The following is a 16,448-nucleotide window of genomic DNA, read 5'->3' as shown; positions in this document are numbered from 1 at the left end:
TATAACCTTTAATTTTTCTTATTATATCTTACGTTTTTACATTTTATACCCCTGTTATTTTACACTTATGTTTTTCTTTTTTTCCTTTTTGTAACTATAGTGTTTGTATCTTTTTTAGCCCTGACGAAGCCCTGCAACGTGGGGCGAAATGTTGGCTCAATAAAATAGTATAATTATCTACTATTTGAGTTTTTTTTTATCGCACCCGGACCATATTCCATTCACTTATTTAATTTTTTTTTTTTTAAGATTCGTGGAACTTTTTATTTGTAGAATCGGAAAATTTATTAACTTAAATATTTCTGTGAAGCAGTTAATCAAATGGTAGTGATTTCTGATGCTGAAAGAAACCAGTTTAAATTTTGGCTTTGCAAGCTGATTTTTTCCTGATAAAAAATTGGAAAGCTTTTAGTCAGTATGAGGATTATAGCTTAACAGATACTTTTTGAGTCCAAGCACCAGAAAAAAATGAGTATCAGTTATTAGTCAAGAGATAAATCAGACAGTTGGATCATGGAGCTTGTTGAAACGCAGGGGTGGTGGTAACATATGAAGTGTTTTTACTGTTCTTACTGTTTTATTAATTATGGTTAAATAACATCGAATGTTCTTACTGTAGTGAGAACAAACACAACAAAACCTTTGGAACTTCCAATTTAAAACTAGACAAAGAGCATAATGGCTAGTGACTACAATAGATAGACTCACCGTTTGCCACAGGGCAACATGTATACAATAAAAAATGAATTTTTACATCTCACTTTAACAGAGCTGACCACATTACCTCCCGGAGTCAAAAAACCAAACTTCTACTCATGCCTATTATTTTCAAACCATCTGACCTTAAAAAACATTTACTTCTACCTAAACTATTAATGTAATAACTATTTGATTTTCATTTGACCACATCCATACCATATTCCATTTATTGATACACACGGTCAATCACCAATCTTCCAGTATTCCAAAAATTAAAATAGATTCAAGAATTAGGATATATCACATTTGAACATCTGATATCTTGACAAAGGAGACAAGAGCTGATATTTTCATTCTTCTCAAATGAGTAATAGATGATAAAGGGAATAAAAAAAAAAAAAAAAAAAAAAAAGCAACATCTGTTAGGCCAAATAATCAATTTACCTGAATTACAAATCCCATAAATTGAGAAACGGCACGGGATACATTAATAGCAGCACTGACTAGTCCTGGTCCTCCTTCTCCTTGCTGAGGATCTTCCTACAGTGGACAATATTTTAAATTATTTTATTTGCCCTCATTTCTTAAAAATAGTTATCAAAATATATAATACTATATTTTGGATATTAATCATAAAGTGAGAATGAAGTATAGTAAATTTCGAAGTGCATACAAATATTTACCTGTGATTCAGCTGCTAATTCCCCTTGCCCCTGAGGAAGTCCATCATTTTGGAAAATTCCACCATCGTTTTGCTGTAAAAAAAAAAAATTATTCATCAATAATTTACGCAAATGAAAAAAAGGTCTGATATGGAAAATTAATGGAGATAAGTAAAATTTTTTTCAATGTTGTTCATAGCCTTAATTTTCCATCTAATAGATTTACCTTAAATATAGAAAATGTGCAGATAGAAAGATAATCTAAGAATTTCTTGAGGTTAATTAATGCTTTAGAAAAACCTGAACATGTGAATCACAAAATGTTTGCAGTCACAAAAGTCTAACTATGTTTCCACAAAGGTCAGACCTAAATTATTAAGAGATAATGAAGGGGTTTTTAAATGAGAAATATAAAATGATAGACTAAGTTTATACAGGATTTCAGAAAATTTTATAATCCTTTTTTATCTTTGAAGGGAGGATAAAATGAGCATGTATAAAGTTACCTAAATTTAATGTAAAGAGAATGAAGTTATTATAAGTAATGTGGAGAAAAATTATAAAGTTTGAAGATATGATGAGGATTAATTTTTAATGTATAGAAGGACAGCAAAATTTCTGCATTTTCCACTCAAGTTGATTACACTAAGCATTAAATATTACCTCAATGTATTTTTTTCCTTGTTGAGAGTAGTTTCTAGACTTGAAATTAACAAAGATGAAAATAACATATACACTTACTGGTGAAGTAGTTCCAGATTCTAAGTTCCTGAGGCCTCCTCCTCGGAAAAGCCCTCGTTGAAATAGTCCACCCCCTCCACCCTGAACACCAAGATGTGAAATATTACTATAAGAGACAGATATTTCTTGGTTTATGTTTAATAGCTTCCTATATTTTAGAATAAATAATTAATGCGCAAGACTTTTTTTTTATGTGGTAAAAGATATCATTTATTTTACATGATTGATAGAACTTTGAAATTAGTATTATTTATTTTTTTAAAATTAGTTTTAGAGATATAATGGATATTTTCTGCCTAAGAATTTTTTTCCATTTAAAATAGAAAATATAATCAGTAAGTAAATTAGAAAATTAATTTAACAAGAAACTTTATAGTACATAAGAAAAGAGTTAAATATAAAAAGAGTAATGGATAAAAGAAAATATATATGTTATTTTACCCTATTTCGGCCAAAGAGGTATTGAAGTATAGGGAATGCAGGAGGCGGAGGTGTGGTTGTTGTAGTAGTTGTTCTAGACTTCTTCTTTTTCTTCCTTGTAGTTGGTGGAGCAGCAGTAGAACTAATAAGATCCTAAAATAAAAAATGTTTATCTATCTCAATATTGTCCAAACATCTACATAAACATTTACTTATTCATAAAAATTTCATTAAAACATAAAATATCTTCAAAGAAAAACTACATATAAAATAAATTTTTAAAATTGTGCTGTTTTTTATGATGGAATTAATTGAGTAACAATAAACAATATGATAATACTAAATCTGTTTCATTGAGAAAATTTTTAAATAAATTATACTAACTGCAAGCAGAAGTTGGTCAGAGAGAGATAAATTTTCAATAGTACTAGGCGATGATAACAGTACATTTAGCAATTCTGCTTCCGATTTAGAGACCTATATAAAGAACAAAGAAGTAAATGTAGAAGTTATTCTCTATTTTTTATTGAATTATGGTGTGTATATATACATATCAACTTATAACTAAAATATCAACTTGATCATTTGTAACAATATTTTTTTAAATTTAATTTATTAGTCATGGAGTTTTAAAAATAATATTTCACCTTCATTATTGTTCACCTACATTCTTTTAAAGTTTAATTGATTGTTTGATAAATCTAAATATATTATTACTTTTTCCTATAATAGTAATATTATATTACATTAGTAGAGGTATTGTTGGCTAAAGAACTAATTAAAGAAAAGTTAGTTGTGTGATACAACCAGGATACAAAACACACTGATATGTTTAGTCTTATCTTGGTTTTTTTTTTCTTTCCAGAACATACTCCCCAATCAATATTTCCTTTTACAATATTATTGTAAAAATATTGTACAATATTGTCACCTGGGAATAATAGGTTAATTTAACTTAAAATAAAAACGAGTTGTATATCATTGTACAGTAAAAGTTCATTGTTCATATTTTTTTTCTACAGGCCATAAAGATGTCTGTATATGATGTGGTAAATCAACAGATATTTATAATTTATGGAATGGGAACATTTGACCTGAGAAATACACCAATTCATTCTCATAGAACAGCAGCTGAATATTCCATACTTAATAACTAGCCCGTTTGAAACCCATTGTGATTTTATTCTATCACTGATATTATATAACAGATCACTCTGAATTTATTCATAAAATTGCAAAGAGTCATTGGGAAGTGGAAATAATAGTTTGAAATATATAATCTGCATCAATTTCTCAAAAGTAGCCTATAAAACGAGCATCCAGGTAGGTGTCTTAAAGTCCTGAAGAATCAAATTAGGATATCTGATCAATATATAAGATATAGAATGCCATTTCCTAAAGTTACTTTCAACAGGCTGAGTGAACTCACTTAACTAAGAAAAGGAGGAATTACTGTTTGAGGGATACATGTAAACAGGTCAACAATTTTCAAGTAGTTGTCCATCCCAATGTAATCTAAACTGAGCTGAACTTCAAATACCTACTGCATGAAATCTAATCAAAGGTAAGAATCAAACTCGGATCCATTGTTGTCTTAAGCAGGACAGTGAACTGCTTATCCAAAATGCTATGGCACAGAAGCCTTCATAATAGTTTTTTTAGTTGTAGTATAGCAGTTATTAAGCCATTTTGCCCTAGCATTATGGAGCAGTATTAAAACTATTTACTAGAGCTTATATATTAATTACCTTTCATTAGCAGCATAATTTCAAAATAGTAAATTAATATTATGATGAATTATGATACCAAAAGTGTCATGGATTTATTGAAACTGTTTTAAAATGATTTTATTTATTTGTCGAATAGTTAACTATTCACCAAGGTTATTAAGTTAATCTAATCGAAAAATCAAGATAAAGAATTGCACTCTCTTATAGTGAAATAATAGAAGGAAGAAACTATATATTTATAATAGAATAATATTTTTATATTATACATACACCAATGTTTGGTTTGCTAGTTGTAGATTCATCTGGTGGAATTACCCATACAGAAATTTTTCCTGTTTTATTTGTGCTGGTTTCATCACTTAATTTATTAGATTTCACATTGGGTTTTCCTCCTAAAGACTGCTTGAAAACAATGAAAAAATGAAGCATTCATTAATTTAAATACAGCATGTCTATGATGGTTTTTTAAGTATTTTTTTTCCAGTAATAAATTGAAACTAACCTGTTTCTGAACAGGAGTTGATGTAGTTGATAGTGATTGTAAATCTTCTGGACTTGAAACTGAAGGTGCTGTAGAGGACTTATGTGCTCTTTCAATTGCTAATTGTATAACCTAAAAAATAAATAATATATATATATGCCTCTTTTTTGTCATAAAATTCTTTAGGATAAACATTTAAGTTGAGTCTTCAAAGCAGAAATGAAATATCTTAAAAGAGTAGCTGGTTGATTCCAGATAGATATCATCATAAATGATAAAATTAATTCCTAATTGATATTTTTAATTGATAAAAATTCCTAAAGGAATTAGGGGTACAACCATTAACTGAGATTTTACAGAAAAGGGAATTAAAGTGGTTTGACTATGTGTGACAAATGAGTGAAAATTATGAATCACACAAATTCCTCGAAGCTAGAGCAATGGGCCGAAAAATAAGAGGCTGGCCAAGAATTAAGAGTAAGAGTGGCTTGTGTCAAGAAACTTCCACCAAGAAAAGCACAAAGAAAGAAGGCAAAGAAGAAGCATAGATATGCTTTCATATAATGTTGAATTTTATGAGTTACTGATTATTTTCATAACAAAGTAAAAACTTGTAAGATGACCTCTTGCATATGAATCTTTTTCACTGCGTTTCAAGCGTGAGCAAAGCCATGAAGTACATGTAATAATATTATTAAAGTATTAAGTAATAATACTGATAGCCTCAATTGAAAAAATAAGTTTATTATAGGGGAAAATGTGTATAGTAATAACAAATGTTTATGTAAAAATAAAACATGCTAAAAAAGAAGAAATCTGTACACCTAATCTAGACAAGACATCAATATTTATTTATCTTTGTTAAAATTGTGTAAATATAAATTAAAATACAAAATTATTTAATAAATAGTGAACAATATATCACAATACAAAAGATTTTTGTCACTCATAATAAGTATTAATAAATAAATATATTAATAAAATCACTCATTATAAATAAATATACCTTATCTGCTAATGCAACAGTACTGTCAGTTGTTCCTTTTGGAATTATTTCTTTTACATCTTGACTCAACTGAAAATATTTTATAGCTATTAAAAAAATAAATTTACACCAAAAAATAGAGGTATTAAAATAAATTAAAGACCTTACCAAATTGTTAAGAAGTTCAGCATCTGATAGTGGAGTAGTTATTGTTTTAATTGTACTCTTTTCTTGAGATTTTCTATTTGGCTTAGTTGTTGGAGCTTTAGTGGTAGGTTTTGATGTTGAAGTAAATTTTGTTTTGGGTGTAGTTTTTATTGTGGATTTAGTAGTAGCAACGGAACTAGGCTTGGTTGTAGTTGCTGGGGTAGATTTTGTAGTCGGTTTAATTGTTGTCTTCGGCGTTGATTTTGTTACAGTAGCCTTTGGATTGGGTTTAGTTGTGGTAGCCCTTAATGGTGGCTTAGGAGTTGTCTTAGGAGTAGGCTTTGAAGTAGTTACTTTAGCAGTAGGTTTTATTGATGTAGACTTTGGGGTAGATTTTGTTGTCATTGGCTTGGTGGTTGTAATTTTCGTGGTAGCTTTTGCTGTTGTTAATTTAATATTAGCAGCCTTTGTAATTGGAGCTTTTGTGGTTGGCTTGGCAGTTGTTTTCTGTGTAGTGCTACTTATGTGTTTTATAGCTTGCTTCACTGTAGGCTTAACTGTAGTCAATTTTGTTGTAGATTTGGTTGTTGTTGACTTTGTTGGAGGCTTTGTGGTAGTCAATCTGGTTGTAGATTTGATAGTTGTTGACTTTGTTGGAGGCTTTGTTGTAGTCAATTTTGTTGTAGGTTTGGTAGTTGTTGACTTTGTTGGAGGTTTTGTGGTGGTCAGTATTTTAGTAGATTTGACTGTAGTTGGGCTAGAGTTTGAAACAGTCTCTTTAGTGCTTATTACTGGTTTCTCAAGACTTGAAACTGGTGCAATTCTTGGATCTATTGGTATTGCTTCTGATGATGATTCAGCTTGTTTAGTACTAGAAGCAACGTTTGTCCGAGTGGTTTTTTCATAACCCTAGAACAAAATTTTCATCGACTTAGCTAATTTTTACAATGAATTGATAATTCAAAATGTAAGATTAAGAATGATTACTAGGAGTAAGCTGAATCAGTATATTATATAGCCTATATATATAGCCATTTTTTTTTTTTTTTTTTTTACAAACATTTTAAAGACCATAATATTTATATATATGTATATATAGTTGACCGTAAAAAGTGATGTATAGGAAGATGGTCAGGGTTGCGGTCAAAGGAGAAATAAACTGTTTTTATAACTGTAAACTATTTTTATTTCTCCTTTGACCGCAACCCTGACCATCTTCCTATACATAATATTTATAATTCACAGGTTTAAACATAGAACAGGACTTAGCTCAGAACAGGACTATTAGCTTTTCTCTATTGAAAGGGCTATTTCAAACCAGTTCAGCCTACCTAGCTTAAAGACAATTTTAAAATTTATTAATTGAAAAAAAAGGACAAAAATTGAATAAATTAATTTTCTTGAAGCAGTTAAATGTAAGGCTCAATGAATCACAACAAAACATTTAAAAGACTAGTAGCTTATTATTTTGAAGCAAAACTAAATACATAATGTAACTATAACAATTTAAGATAGGTTAATGATTATTAAGAAAATGCAACAAAAACTACTATGAAAATTGAAGGAAAAGGCATAGGTTTAATAAGGTAAAGCGTATAAAATAAATCTATATCTGACAAATTTAATAAATCTAAATTACAAGCTGTTACTCTTGATTCCAAGCAATTTAAAAAATACTTCTGTTCAAGGTCAACAAGGAAAGAGAAGCAAACATTAATATTATAACCATAATTATATTATTATGCCAAGTTAATTGAATAATGTTGTTAAAAAAAAAAATTAAACTGCATTTCCACAGCCTGCTAATATAATTAAATTATAAGTATTATCATTTGGGAATCTAAATAAAATTATTTCTGTATTTGTTTATTTTAATTTTCATAAAATATAATTAATTTTCTTGCAGATTTTTTAATGTTTATAGTTTTATAGTATATACTTAAGAAACATAGTTTAAAAATTAAATAAAACCGACTTGTTTTATTTGGCCTATGCAGTTCCCTGTCTGTATTTTGACAATTGTATATTGAAATTATCATGTTCTACTTACAGGTGGATAAAGGTAGGAAAGTGGGTTGTCCTTTTTAACAACAGTTTCTAAGGACTCTTCGCTTCCAGGTTCAATCCTTCCAATTACTTCATTTTCCTCTTCAGTTTCATCAGGAACTATAGTACCATTTGGGAATCTCCTAACAATGGTTCCATTTGGATAGAGCCCATAAATATAGAATGGTACATCCATTGGAGATGCAGTTGTTTTTACTACCTTCCGAACTACATTATTATTTGGTAGTAAACCATAAACAAAATAGTCATTCTTCATGGCTGATTGGTTTTGCATTGGTGTTGTGTTTTCAGTTGGAATGGAAGGTGATTTGAAACTAGCTGTATTTGCATTTTCAAACGAAGTTGGGGACACAGTCAAGTTTTTGGCAAGATACGCTATAGTGGATAAGAAGTTAGGATGTGTTGTAGACAACAAATCATCAATTTTAAAAGTAGTTGTAAGAAGAGCAGATTTTGATGTTGAAGATGCTGGAGTTAATGTGGTCGATGAAGGTGCTTCAGGAGTTTTAAATGTTGTAGCTCTGGTAGTGGGCTTAGGAGTAGTTTTTTTAGTAGTAGGTATTTTGGTGCTACTTACAGCAGCTTTCTTTGTGGTTGGCTTAGTAGTGCTAATGACCGTAGTTTTTCTAGTTGTTGGCTTGGTTGTACTTCTTTTAGTTGTTGTGGTAGGTCGTTTTGTAGTGGTAGTTGGTCGTTTTGTAGTGGTTGTGGGGCGTTTTGTAGTAGTTGTGGTAGTAGTGGGGCGTTTTGTTGTTGTGGTGGTAGTGGGGCGTTTTGTAGTAGTTGTGGTAGTAGTGGGACGTTTTGTAGTAGTTTTGGTGGTACTAGGTCGTTTAGTAGTAGAAGTAGTGGTGGTGGGTCGTTTTGTAGTAGTAGTGGTTGTAGTGATAAAGGTAGTTGGCAGTTGTGTAGTGGTAGTAGAAATTGTTGTTATTGTTTCAGTAGTTGTACTGGTCGTTAATGGTTCTGTTGTAATTTTAGTTGTGATAGAATCAGTTGTAGTTTTAATGGTAGTAGGTTCAGTGGTTGTAGTTTTGATTGTGGTCCCTTCTGAAGTGAATAAGTTTGAAGTAGTGCTTTGAAGTGTTTCTGTAGTAGTGACTGAAGTCGTACTTGGTGTTTCTGTTGTGCTGAAAGATGTACTTGTAAGGTCTGTTGTTGAAATGGGTGTAGTAGTAGGAATTATATCAACTAATGTCGTTGACAGTGTTGTTGGATCCAAAACAAATTCTGTTGCTATTGTTGTTTCAGGGACAAAAGTGCTTTCATCATAATATGGGACAGCTAATACTGTATATACTTCAGGTTTCCTTGTTGTGGATGAGGAAATAGGCATCTTATAGTATTCACTGCCTCTTCGCTTGGGAGGAACTTTTTGAATGTGACTTTCAGAATACTTTGGTCGCTTTCGTGCTGAGATCTACATAAAAAAAAAAAAATGTGTATAAATAAAACATTAAACTGGGATGTTACAATAATCATTGCTATAAAATAAATTTAACTTACTTTAATGAGCTAAATAATTAAATTGTAACATTACACTATATAATAGACATATAATAAACATCTTTTTTTTTTTTAATAATTTATTTATTGTTATTTACAACTGTATACAAATATACACATCAAGTAAATTTTCTGTAAGTAATATTATGACATGATACAAACATGTGGAGAATCTACCCATTGATAGAACTCCAAAAACATTTCTAAAGGAGAAGATCTCGTGGCCATCTTCTTTTCAGACGCCTAGGAGGATTATTAGGTAGTGAAGGAGAAGCCAGATTAGAAACGAGTTGGTTTGGGTGGTTGGGAAGTTTATTATGGAAGGATTGATATCTGGTTCTGGCCAAATCGGCAACATGGACATTGAGGTCCTGATGGATGATTTGTTGATTTGTGACAAAGTAAGGAGCATTAAGGATTTTACGAAGGATTTTGGACCGTAAGGATTGGATTCGAGAGGAATTAGATGGTTTAGTGGAGCCCCATACCTCAATTCCGTATGTCCAGATAGGCCTTATAAAAGTCATGTAAATCAGTCTTTTGTAATGGATTGGAAGTTTGGACCGTTTGTCTAGAAAATGTTGTAATAGTCGGAATCGATGAGCAGTTTCCTGCCTTTTCAGTCTTGTATGAGGATTCCATGTCAGTCGTTTGTCCAGATTTAGTCCTAAGTAACGAATCTGTTCAACAGGAATAAGTGGGGTATTATTAAAAGATACTGTGGGCCAAGACAAAGGTTTACGACGAAGGGTAAATGTGATTTGGTGAGATTTATTGGAATTTATTTTAATCCTCCAGTTTTGGCACCATTCTTCAAGGGTAATAAACATCTTGAAAGAATGTTACAAAAGCAATAAAAAGTATTATGTATTTAGAAGAAATCAGATTATCTAATATTTAAGCACTTTCTAACAATACAATTAATAACCTAAATTATAACAAATGAAGATCTTTGGAGAGGAAAATAAAAGATAGTTTAGGAATATATAGACAGTGGTCATTAAAGTGTTTATTATAATATAATCAGGGATTGCTCTGATCAAGGGGGTCAATGAGACCCAAGATGGGAGTGGGGGTGGATTATCATGACTCAATTTATGGCTTAATGGTTTGCAGACTTCTTTGGGTTTGGAACAACTGCTTTAAACTATCTTTCATAAGTTGTTTTAGCCCTGGGCCATCTGTAGCTCAGGTGGTTGAGGCACAGGTCTTTTCAACCTGGGAACTGGGTTCGAGTATGGCCTGGGAGATCAACTTTTTTTCATTTCTGAGGTGGCCCCATGAAATGAAAACGACCCCCACCATCATTAGAATAGGTTGGTCACCTCTAGAAACCCCTCCCATATATTTCTGACATATGGGAGGGGTTTCTAGAGGTAACCAACCTATTCTAATGATGGTGGGGGTCGTTTTCATTTCATGGGGCCACCTCAGAAACTGGAAGTGGGTCATAAAAAAAGTTGTTTTAACCCAGAGCTGTTTGTAGCCGAGGGAATTACAGCATCACTCACTGCAGTGGCCTTTTATTTCTTGGTGGTCCCATGGAATGAAAACCTAACCTTCCTCCATTGTTAAAGTAGGTTGGTTTCCTATGTTAAAAATGACCAGTAAGGGGATTATAAAAAACAACAACATGACAGGTGGATCTGTTGGATGCAGTAACATTATTTGTTGACTTTTTAGATTATATCTTACAGTCAATAAATTATACATTTATTACTGTTCTTATTTATTTATATGGAAATAAAATTTGAAGCCTGTTAAAAAATATATTAGTTTTGAAATGCAAAACAAATATATATCATTAAGGGTCCCACAGACCCACCTGCTATGCTGTGGGTTAATGTTTTTTATTAATACTCTTTGTACTTGCCTCTGTTGTGAATGATGAGTGCTCAGATTCAGATACCAGTGAATCTATACTCAAATCATCAATGTTTGGTCTCAGATTATCTTCTTCCTATACACATTAAAAAGAGACAAATAATACACTGTTTAGGAAAAAATCAATTTTTTAAATTGTTAAATATTTATTCAGAAGGAATACTGAATTTCCATTTTTTGTTGAGACAAATTTAGAGTTATTTGTATTAGTTTTACCTTAAAATTAAATGTTAAGGTGTGATCTTCAGAATTATCTACCTTTAATACTTCTTCATTGAATAACTTAGATAATGAGGCCTTTCTCGCCTTAAACCTAAAATATACAGTAAAAAAGTTTTAAAATTAAATAGTTTCATTGATAATTACTAAATAAATAAAAAAAAAATAAAGATTTTAAATCATAACTTAGAAATGGCTTTTAATATTATTATTATACATAAATGGTAAAAGATAATTCTCTTTACTAATATATAGCACAAATCAAACCTCTAACTTTACCACACTTGATATTCCCTACAAATGTAAGCTGTATGTACTAAATGCTCACACCACTCAAGTTAAAGCTATCATAATACGTAATTCTGGTATGTAGGAGAGGAAAGTGCTGAGGACCTAGCACTGACTAGGCTGAAAGTCTACGAAGGCACTAAAGACAATGAAATGACCAACAGCAACAGTAGCTCTTGTTCTTGCATGGTGTAAAACTTACATGACAACATGAGAACTAATGGACCTATTAAGAGAAAGGGATAAACTGTCGAAAAATTAAAATAAACTCAAGACTATACGGAAAAGTAGTTTAAATCTGATATCCCAACTTCCTCTGTTTCCATTCCCAATTATTACCTCTTTCACCATGACCAAATAGATTGAACTGGTAGTGGTATGGTTTATCCTTTCATGATATTCTGAAGGGTGAAACCTTTTTGGAATCCTTTTCCTGACACTTTGCATAGGAAATATATTTTTGTCTAAGTTTCTACCACCTCCTTTTCCCTCCAATATATTATTATTTACCAGTTTTCTCATATCTGATTTGATGTTATATTTAAATTCTCCCACTTTACATATACCCTTCTCATTTGAAAAGTAATAATTGTAGGTGATCTCAGCACCAACCTCCTTTTCTTAGATTATTTGAGATATCCATATGTCATCGACCTAATTTTTACCTAAGACCTTTTTTTTTACACCTTATGAAACCACACATCATACCCAGTTAACCAAAACTTGGCTTGGTCTATTTATTATTATTGATTCTCAATAAAACCACTAGTCTTCTTCATGAATTCTTATCTTTTCTTTCATCCCATGACCATATAAAAATTCCCTCCAGCATCTATACTATTATGCTTATCACCAAGACAATTTTTTAGCCAGATTTTTATTCCTTAACCATGAAAAACATCAGTCCCCCTCTTAATGCACTTTCTCTCACCTTAAAACCTGTCTTTTCCAATGTTTCCATTGATTATTTGATCGAATGCCTCTCTTCAAATCTCCTTACTTTCCTTAATCACTATGTACCTCCTAAAACCCCTCGCTCCAGGTGCCTCCCAGCACCTTGGATCAACTAAGAAATTAGAGAGTTAATGAGAAGAAGAGATGTTGGTAGAAGATATTAAGGATGCACTAAAATTCCAGAGCATTATTCCTCCTTAAAATCTCTTCAAAACCTTACTCAAAAATCCTTAAACCATGTCAACATGCAATATTTTATCTCAGGCACCTAACCCTAAATCCAAATGAGGAGGAGAAGATGAAACAGAAACTATAATGGCATTGCTCTTTTAGATCCAATTTATTTTCTTACTGTAAGCAAATAACATTTAATAATTTCAGATAGAAACAGGTGGTCAACAATATTCTATTAGTACACCCATCACAAAATACATTTTCAAAAATCGTTTAATAAATAACTCTCTCAAAGTTTTGATAAGTTACTGTGGTTAATTGAAATGATTTTACTGAAAAACTGAAGAACAAGGGAATGGTTTAATTTTCATGATTATGTGATTATAACTAATTTGATTCATAAAATTTTTAATAATTCAAATTAAATTTAGATTGCAAGCAACTAGTTTTAAACAACTTGAGACTGTTTAAAACTATTTACAAATTAATATTTTATAGAAATGATTGGAAAATTCATATGTTAAAATTTACCTGGATATAGGAAGTGGATCAAGTGTTGTAGTTTTTACAAACTTCTTTCTTTGTGGAACAAAAGGGGGGCGAGTTCTTGCAGCTACCATAGAGTTTTTGTATTGAATAGTGGTCAATATTTCAGGTCCTTTGAAAACAATGTGAAAAAGATAGCTGAAAATGTTTAGGTTTATGGTAATATGGATTAAAAAGTTATTTAAATTTGTTATTATTACCTTCAGAAGCTGGTGAAGTAAAACTTCTTCTTCGGAAAGAATGCTCATTACGATTAAAAAGGTTGTAATTTCGATTGATTGAAGGTTCAACAGATACATCTTCAAGGGTCTTCTCTGTTCTAGCCTTGAACTTTCTAATGTCACTTTCTCTGTTCCGTGGAATAAAATTAGATCTTAGATTAGTTTTTTCAGTACTTATTTCGGGAGAGGATGTATCAATGTCATTCTCTTTCCTTGACTTGAACTTATTTATTTCTGGATTGGTGAAACTTGTTCTCCTGAGGGGTTTGACTATTTCACTTTCAGGCTTTTCTTCAAGCCTAGTGTTAATTTTTTTTCTAAATTTATTGTTATCAGAAGTAGTTATTCCAAACTTTCTGCCTCTATCAGATGTTTCTTTAGTTAGAGTACTTTGTGAATTCAATTCCTTTTCCACTTCTCTATTCAACTTTCTTCCTTTTTCAAATTTTTTATCCCCAATAGGATTGTCGAGTTCATAATTTTCTTTTAATTCCTCTTGTTCTTCATTACTTTTACTTTCGTGACTATCGCTCTTTGATGGATTTCTTGATCTACTAATACCACGTCCTGTAAAGCTTCTGGTTCTTTCATTTATAGGAGTATCTTCATTTATGATTTCATCCACAGGATTATTTTGATTGATTTTATCTTCCTTCTTTAAGCTAGGAATATTATTATCTTTTAATGTATTTCTAAATCTGGAGCTCCCTGGACTAGTAAAGCTTTTTTTTATTTTTTCTTCAACTTGATCTTGATTTTCAGTTGAATGAAATTCACTGTTTACACTCTTTTCTTCTAGCTTTTGTTCATCACTATTTTTAAAACTTTTCACTGTATTTCTATAATTTTTATTTCGTTCTGCAAGATTAGAATTTTTTTTTCTATTAAAAGACCTAATCTCTTTATAGTTGTATGGATTGTATTTCTTTTCTTTTGAACCTTCATCTTGCAGTAGTGTTTCTTCTGTAGTTAATTCATGAGTAGTTTTTGTTGTGGTTGGGAAATCAATTTTTTGATTAAAAGTCTTAGGTGTTTTAAATCTACTACTTCGGAAATTTGAAAAACGTTCAATTTTTTCAGTACTGCTCACTGGATTACTTGTTTCCTCATCAGCAACTATTTTTGATTCGATTCTTTGATTTATTTTTCCACTCTTATCTCTTGATCTGAAGTTTGAATTAGGTACTGTTGTTCCACGAAGCGATGGTGTTTTTATTTCATCAGATCCAAAAACAGGTCGTTGATTAAGGTTCTAAAAGTTATAAATAATGAATAATTATGTGTTGTAGCTTTTAATAGCAATAAAAGAACAATCCATAATACTCTAGATGTGCAACCAACTAAATAAAAGAAAAACCCAGTACAACCTAGACCTGGACAATGCTATATTTACAAAACTAATTTCTACAAAGAAGCCAAACCATAAAAGTGCTATCCCAAGATAGATTTAACAATTCTGTGATCATTTTACATATTTACATGATAAAAAAGTTTAAATTACCAGGGATGTATCAGGCTGGGAAATTTTGCTATTTGTCTTTTCAAGTTTTTCTCTCACTGCCTTTCTTGCTTTCAACAATGCCTGCAAAAATCATGCACAACAAGGCTCACTGTTATTATACCATATCAACTAAGGTTTAAATAGATGTCATCTTATTAGTTTGGTTATAATGATATATGTAACTAATTCTGTGTTTATATGATTCATGTTATTATAAAACTTTTATGACTAATACTTAAGGTTATATGCAATGTTTAGTTGGTTAGGTAACGGATAGCAATAATAAAACTACTGTTTCCAGTTATTGAAGGTATCATGCTTTTGAAAATAAAAAAGTTAATATTCACCAACATATTTATTCATAATTATTCACAACAAAGTGCATAGTATGTTAAAATATTTATCATATAATGTCATATATTTTTATATAATGTATAATCTCATATGTATAATGTTCATTTATATGTCTTATATATGTGTTAATTGCTTGATAGTTTTTAAGAAGGTGGTAATACCAGTATGTCTTTAGGATCAGTTCCTGATTTCTTCAGTTGCTTATAAACTTCTGGGTAGTTGTCCTCATCTTTAACTTCCCCAGAATGTTCCTTTTCTTCCTGGGCCTGAAAGTTTTATTTTGAAATGATTTGGATGTTATGAATTAAAAGTGTCAATACTAAGTAAATGTAATAAGAAAATAAATTTGGCAATGTAAACAAACAAAATAAAATTATTATTAAGATTATTATTGTTGAGTGTAAAATTATAAAAAAATGTATTAAAGTATGACACAATACGGACAAGTGGAATAGAGGAAGCATTTGAGATTTGGTCTATTTAGTTTTATTGCATTCTTTCAATTTATTAATAAAATTAACATACATTTTTGCTCATTATAGAATAAGCAGTTAAAAATTTTTCTTAGGACGGATTACTGACTAACTGGAATATTGGTTTATAATATAATATTATTATTAGTCAGTGAAAAAGTGATAAAAATTAATATATAATTATCTGATTATTTATATTTTCCTGACAATATGTACTGGTGATCAATTGGAATATTGTCAACATCTTTTTTTTTTTTTTTTTTTTTAATTTTAACAAATGTAAGCTCAAACCATTAGAATTTATTTTTTAATAAGAACATATTGTTCAATGTAAGTGAGTCCAATCTAGTATGCTGAGCAATAATTTGAAATTTTATCATACTCATAAAACAAAAC

General features: G+C 30.5%; 1 protein-coding gene across 1 annotated transcript in view; it reads right to left on the bottom strand.

Moving 5' to 3' along the window:
• LOC106692761 (mucin-2) overlaps positions 1–16,448 on the bottom strand; it is a 69,777-nt gene that overhangs the window by 2,538 nt on the left and 50,791 nt on the right. The window contains exons 3-18 of the mRNA XM_067045829.1: positions 15,741–15,845; positions 15,226–15,306; positions 13,704–14,976; positions 13,489–13,615; positions 11,539–11,635; positions 11,312–11,398; positions 7,916–9,352; positions 5,887–6,774; positions 5,740–5,808; positions 4,755–4,865; positions 4,523–4,654; positions 2,907–2,999; positions 2,544–2,675; positions 2,103–2,183; positions 1,383–1,454; positions 1,144–1,239 (exon numbers count right to left, since the gene is read on the bottom strand). Of these exons, the coding sequence (XP_066901930.1) occupies positions 1,144–1,239; positions 1,383–1,454; positions 2,103–2,183; positions 2,544–2,675; positions 2,907–2,999; positions 4,523–4,654; positions 4,755–4,865; positions 5,740–5,808; positions 5,887–6,774; positions 7,916–9,352; positions 11,312–11,398; positions 11,539–11,635; positions 13,489–13,615; positions 13,704–14,976; positions 15,226–15,306; positions 15,741–15,845 (4,881 nt within the window). The remainder of the gene's footprint in view (positions 1–1,143; positions 1,240–1,382; positions 1,455–2,102; positions 2,184–2,543; positions 2,676–2,906; positions 3,000–4,522; positions 4,655–4,754; positions 4,866–5,739; positions 5,809–5,886; positions 6,775–7,915; positions 9,353–11,311; positions 11,399–11,538; positions 11,636–13,488; positions 13,616–13,703; positions 14,977–15,225; positions 15,307–15,740; positions 15,846–16,448) is intronic.

The sequence above is a fragment of the Halyomorpha halys genome, unplaced genomic scaffold (genome assembly GCF_000696795.3).
Source record: "Halyomorpha halys isolate HHAL.00 unplaced genomic scaffold, Hhal_1.1 Scaffold71.1, whole genome shotgun sequence".
In the NCBI taxonomy this organism is placed as follows: domain Eukaryota; kingdom Metazoa; phylum Arthropoda; class Insecta; order Hemiptera; family Pentatomidae; genus Halyomorpha; species Halyomorpha halys.
Note: the sequence above shows the minus strand (reverse complement) of the source record. Positions and strands in the feature narration are given on the sequence as shown.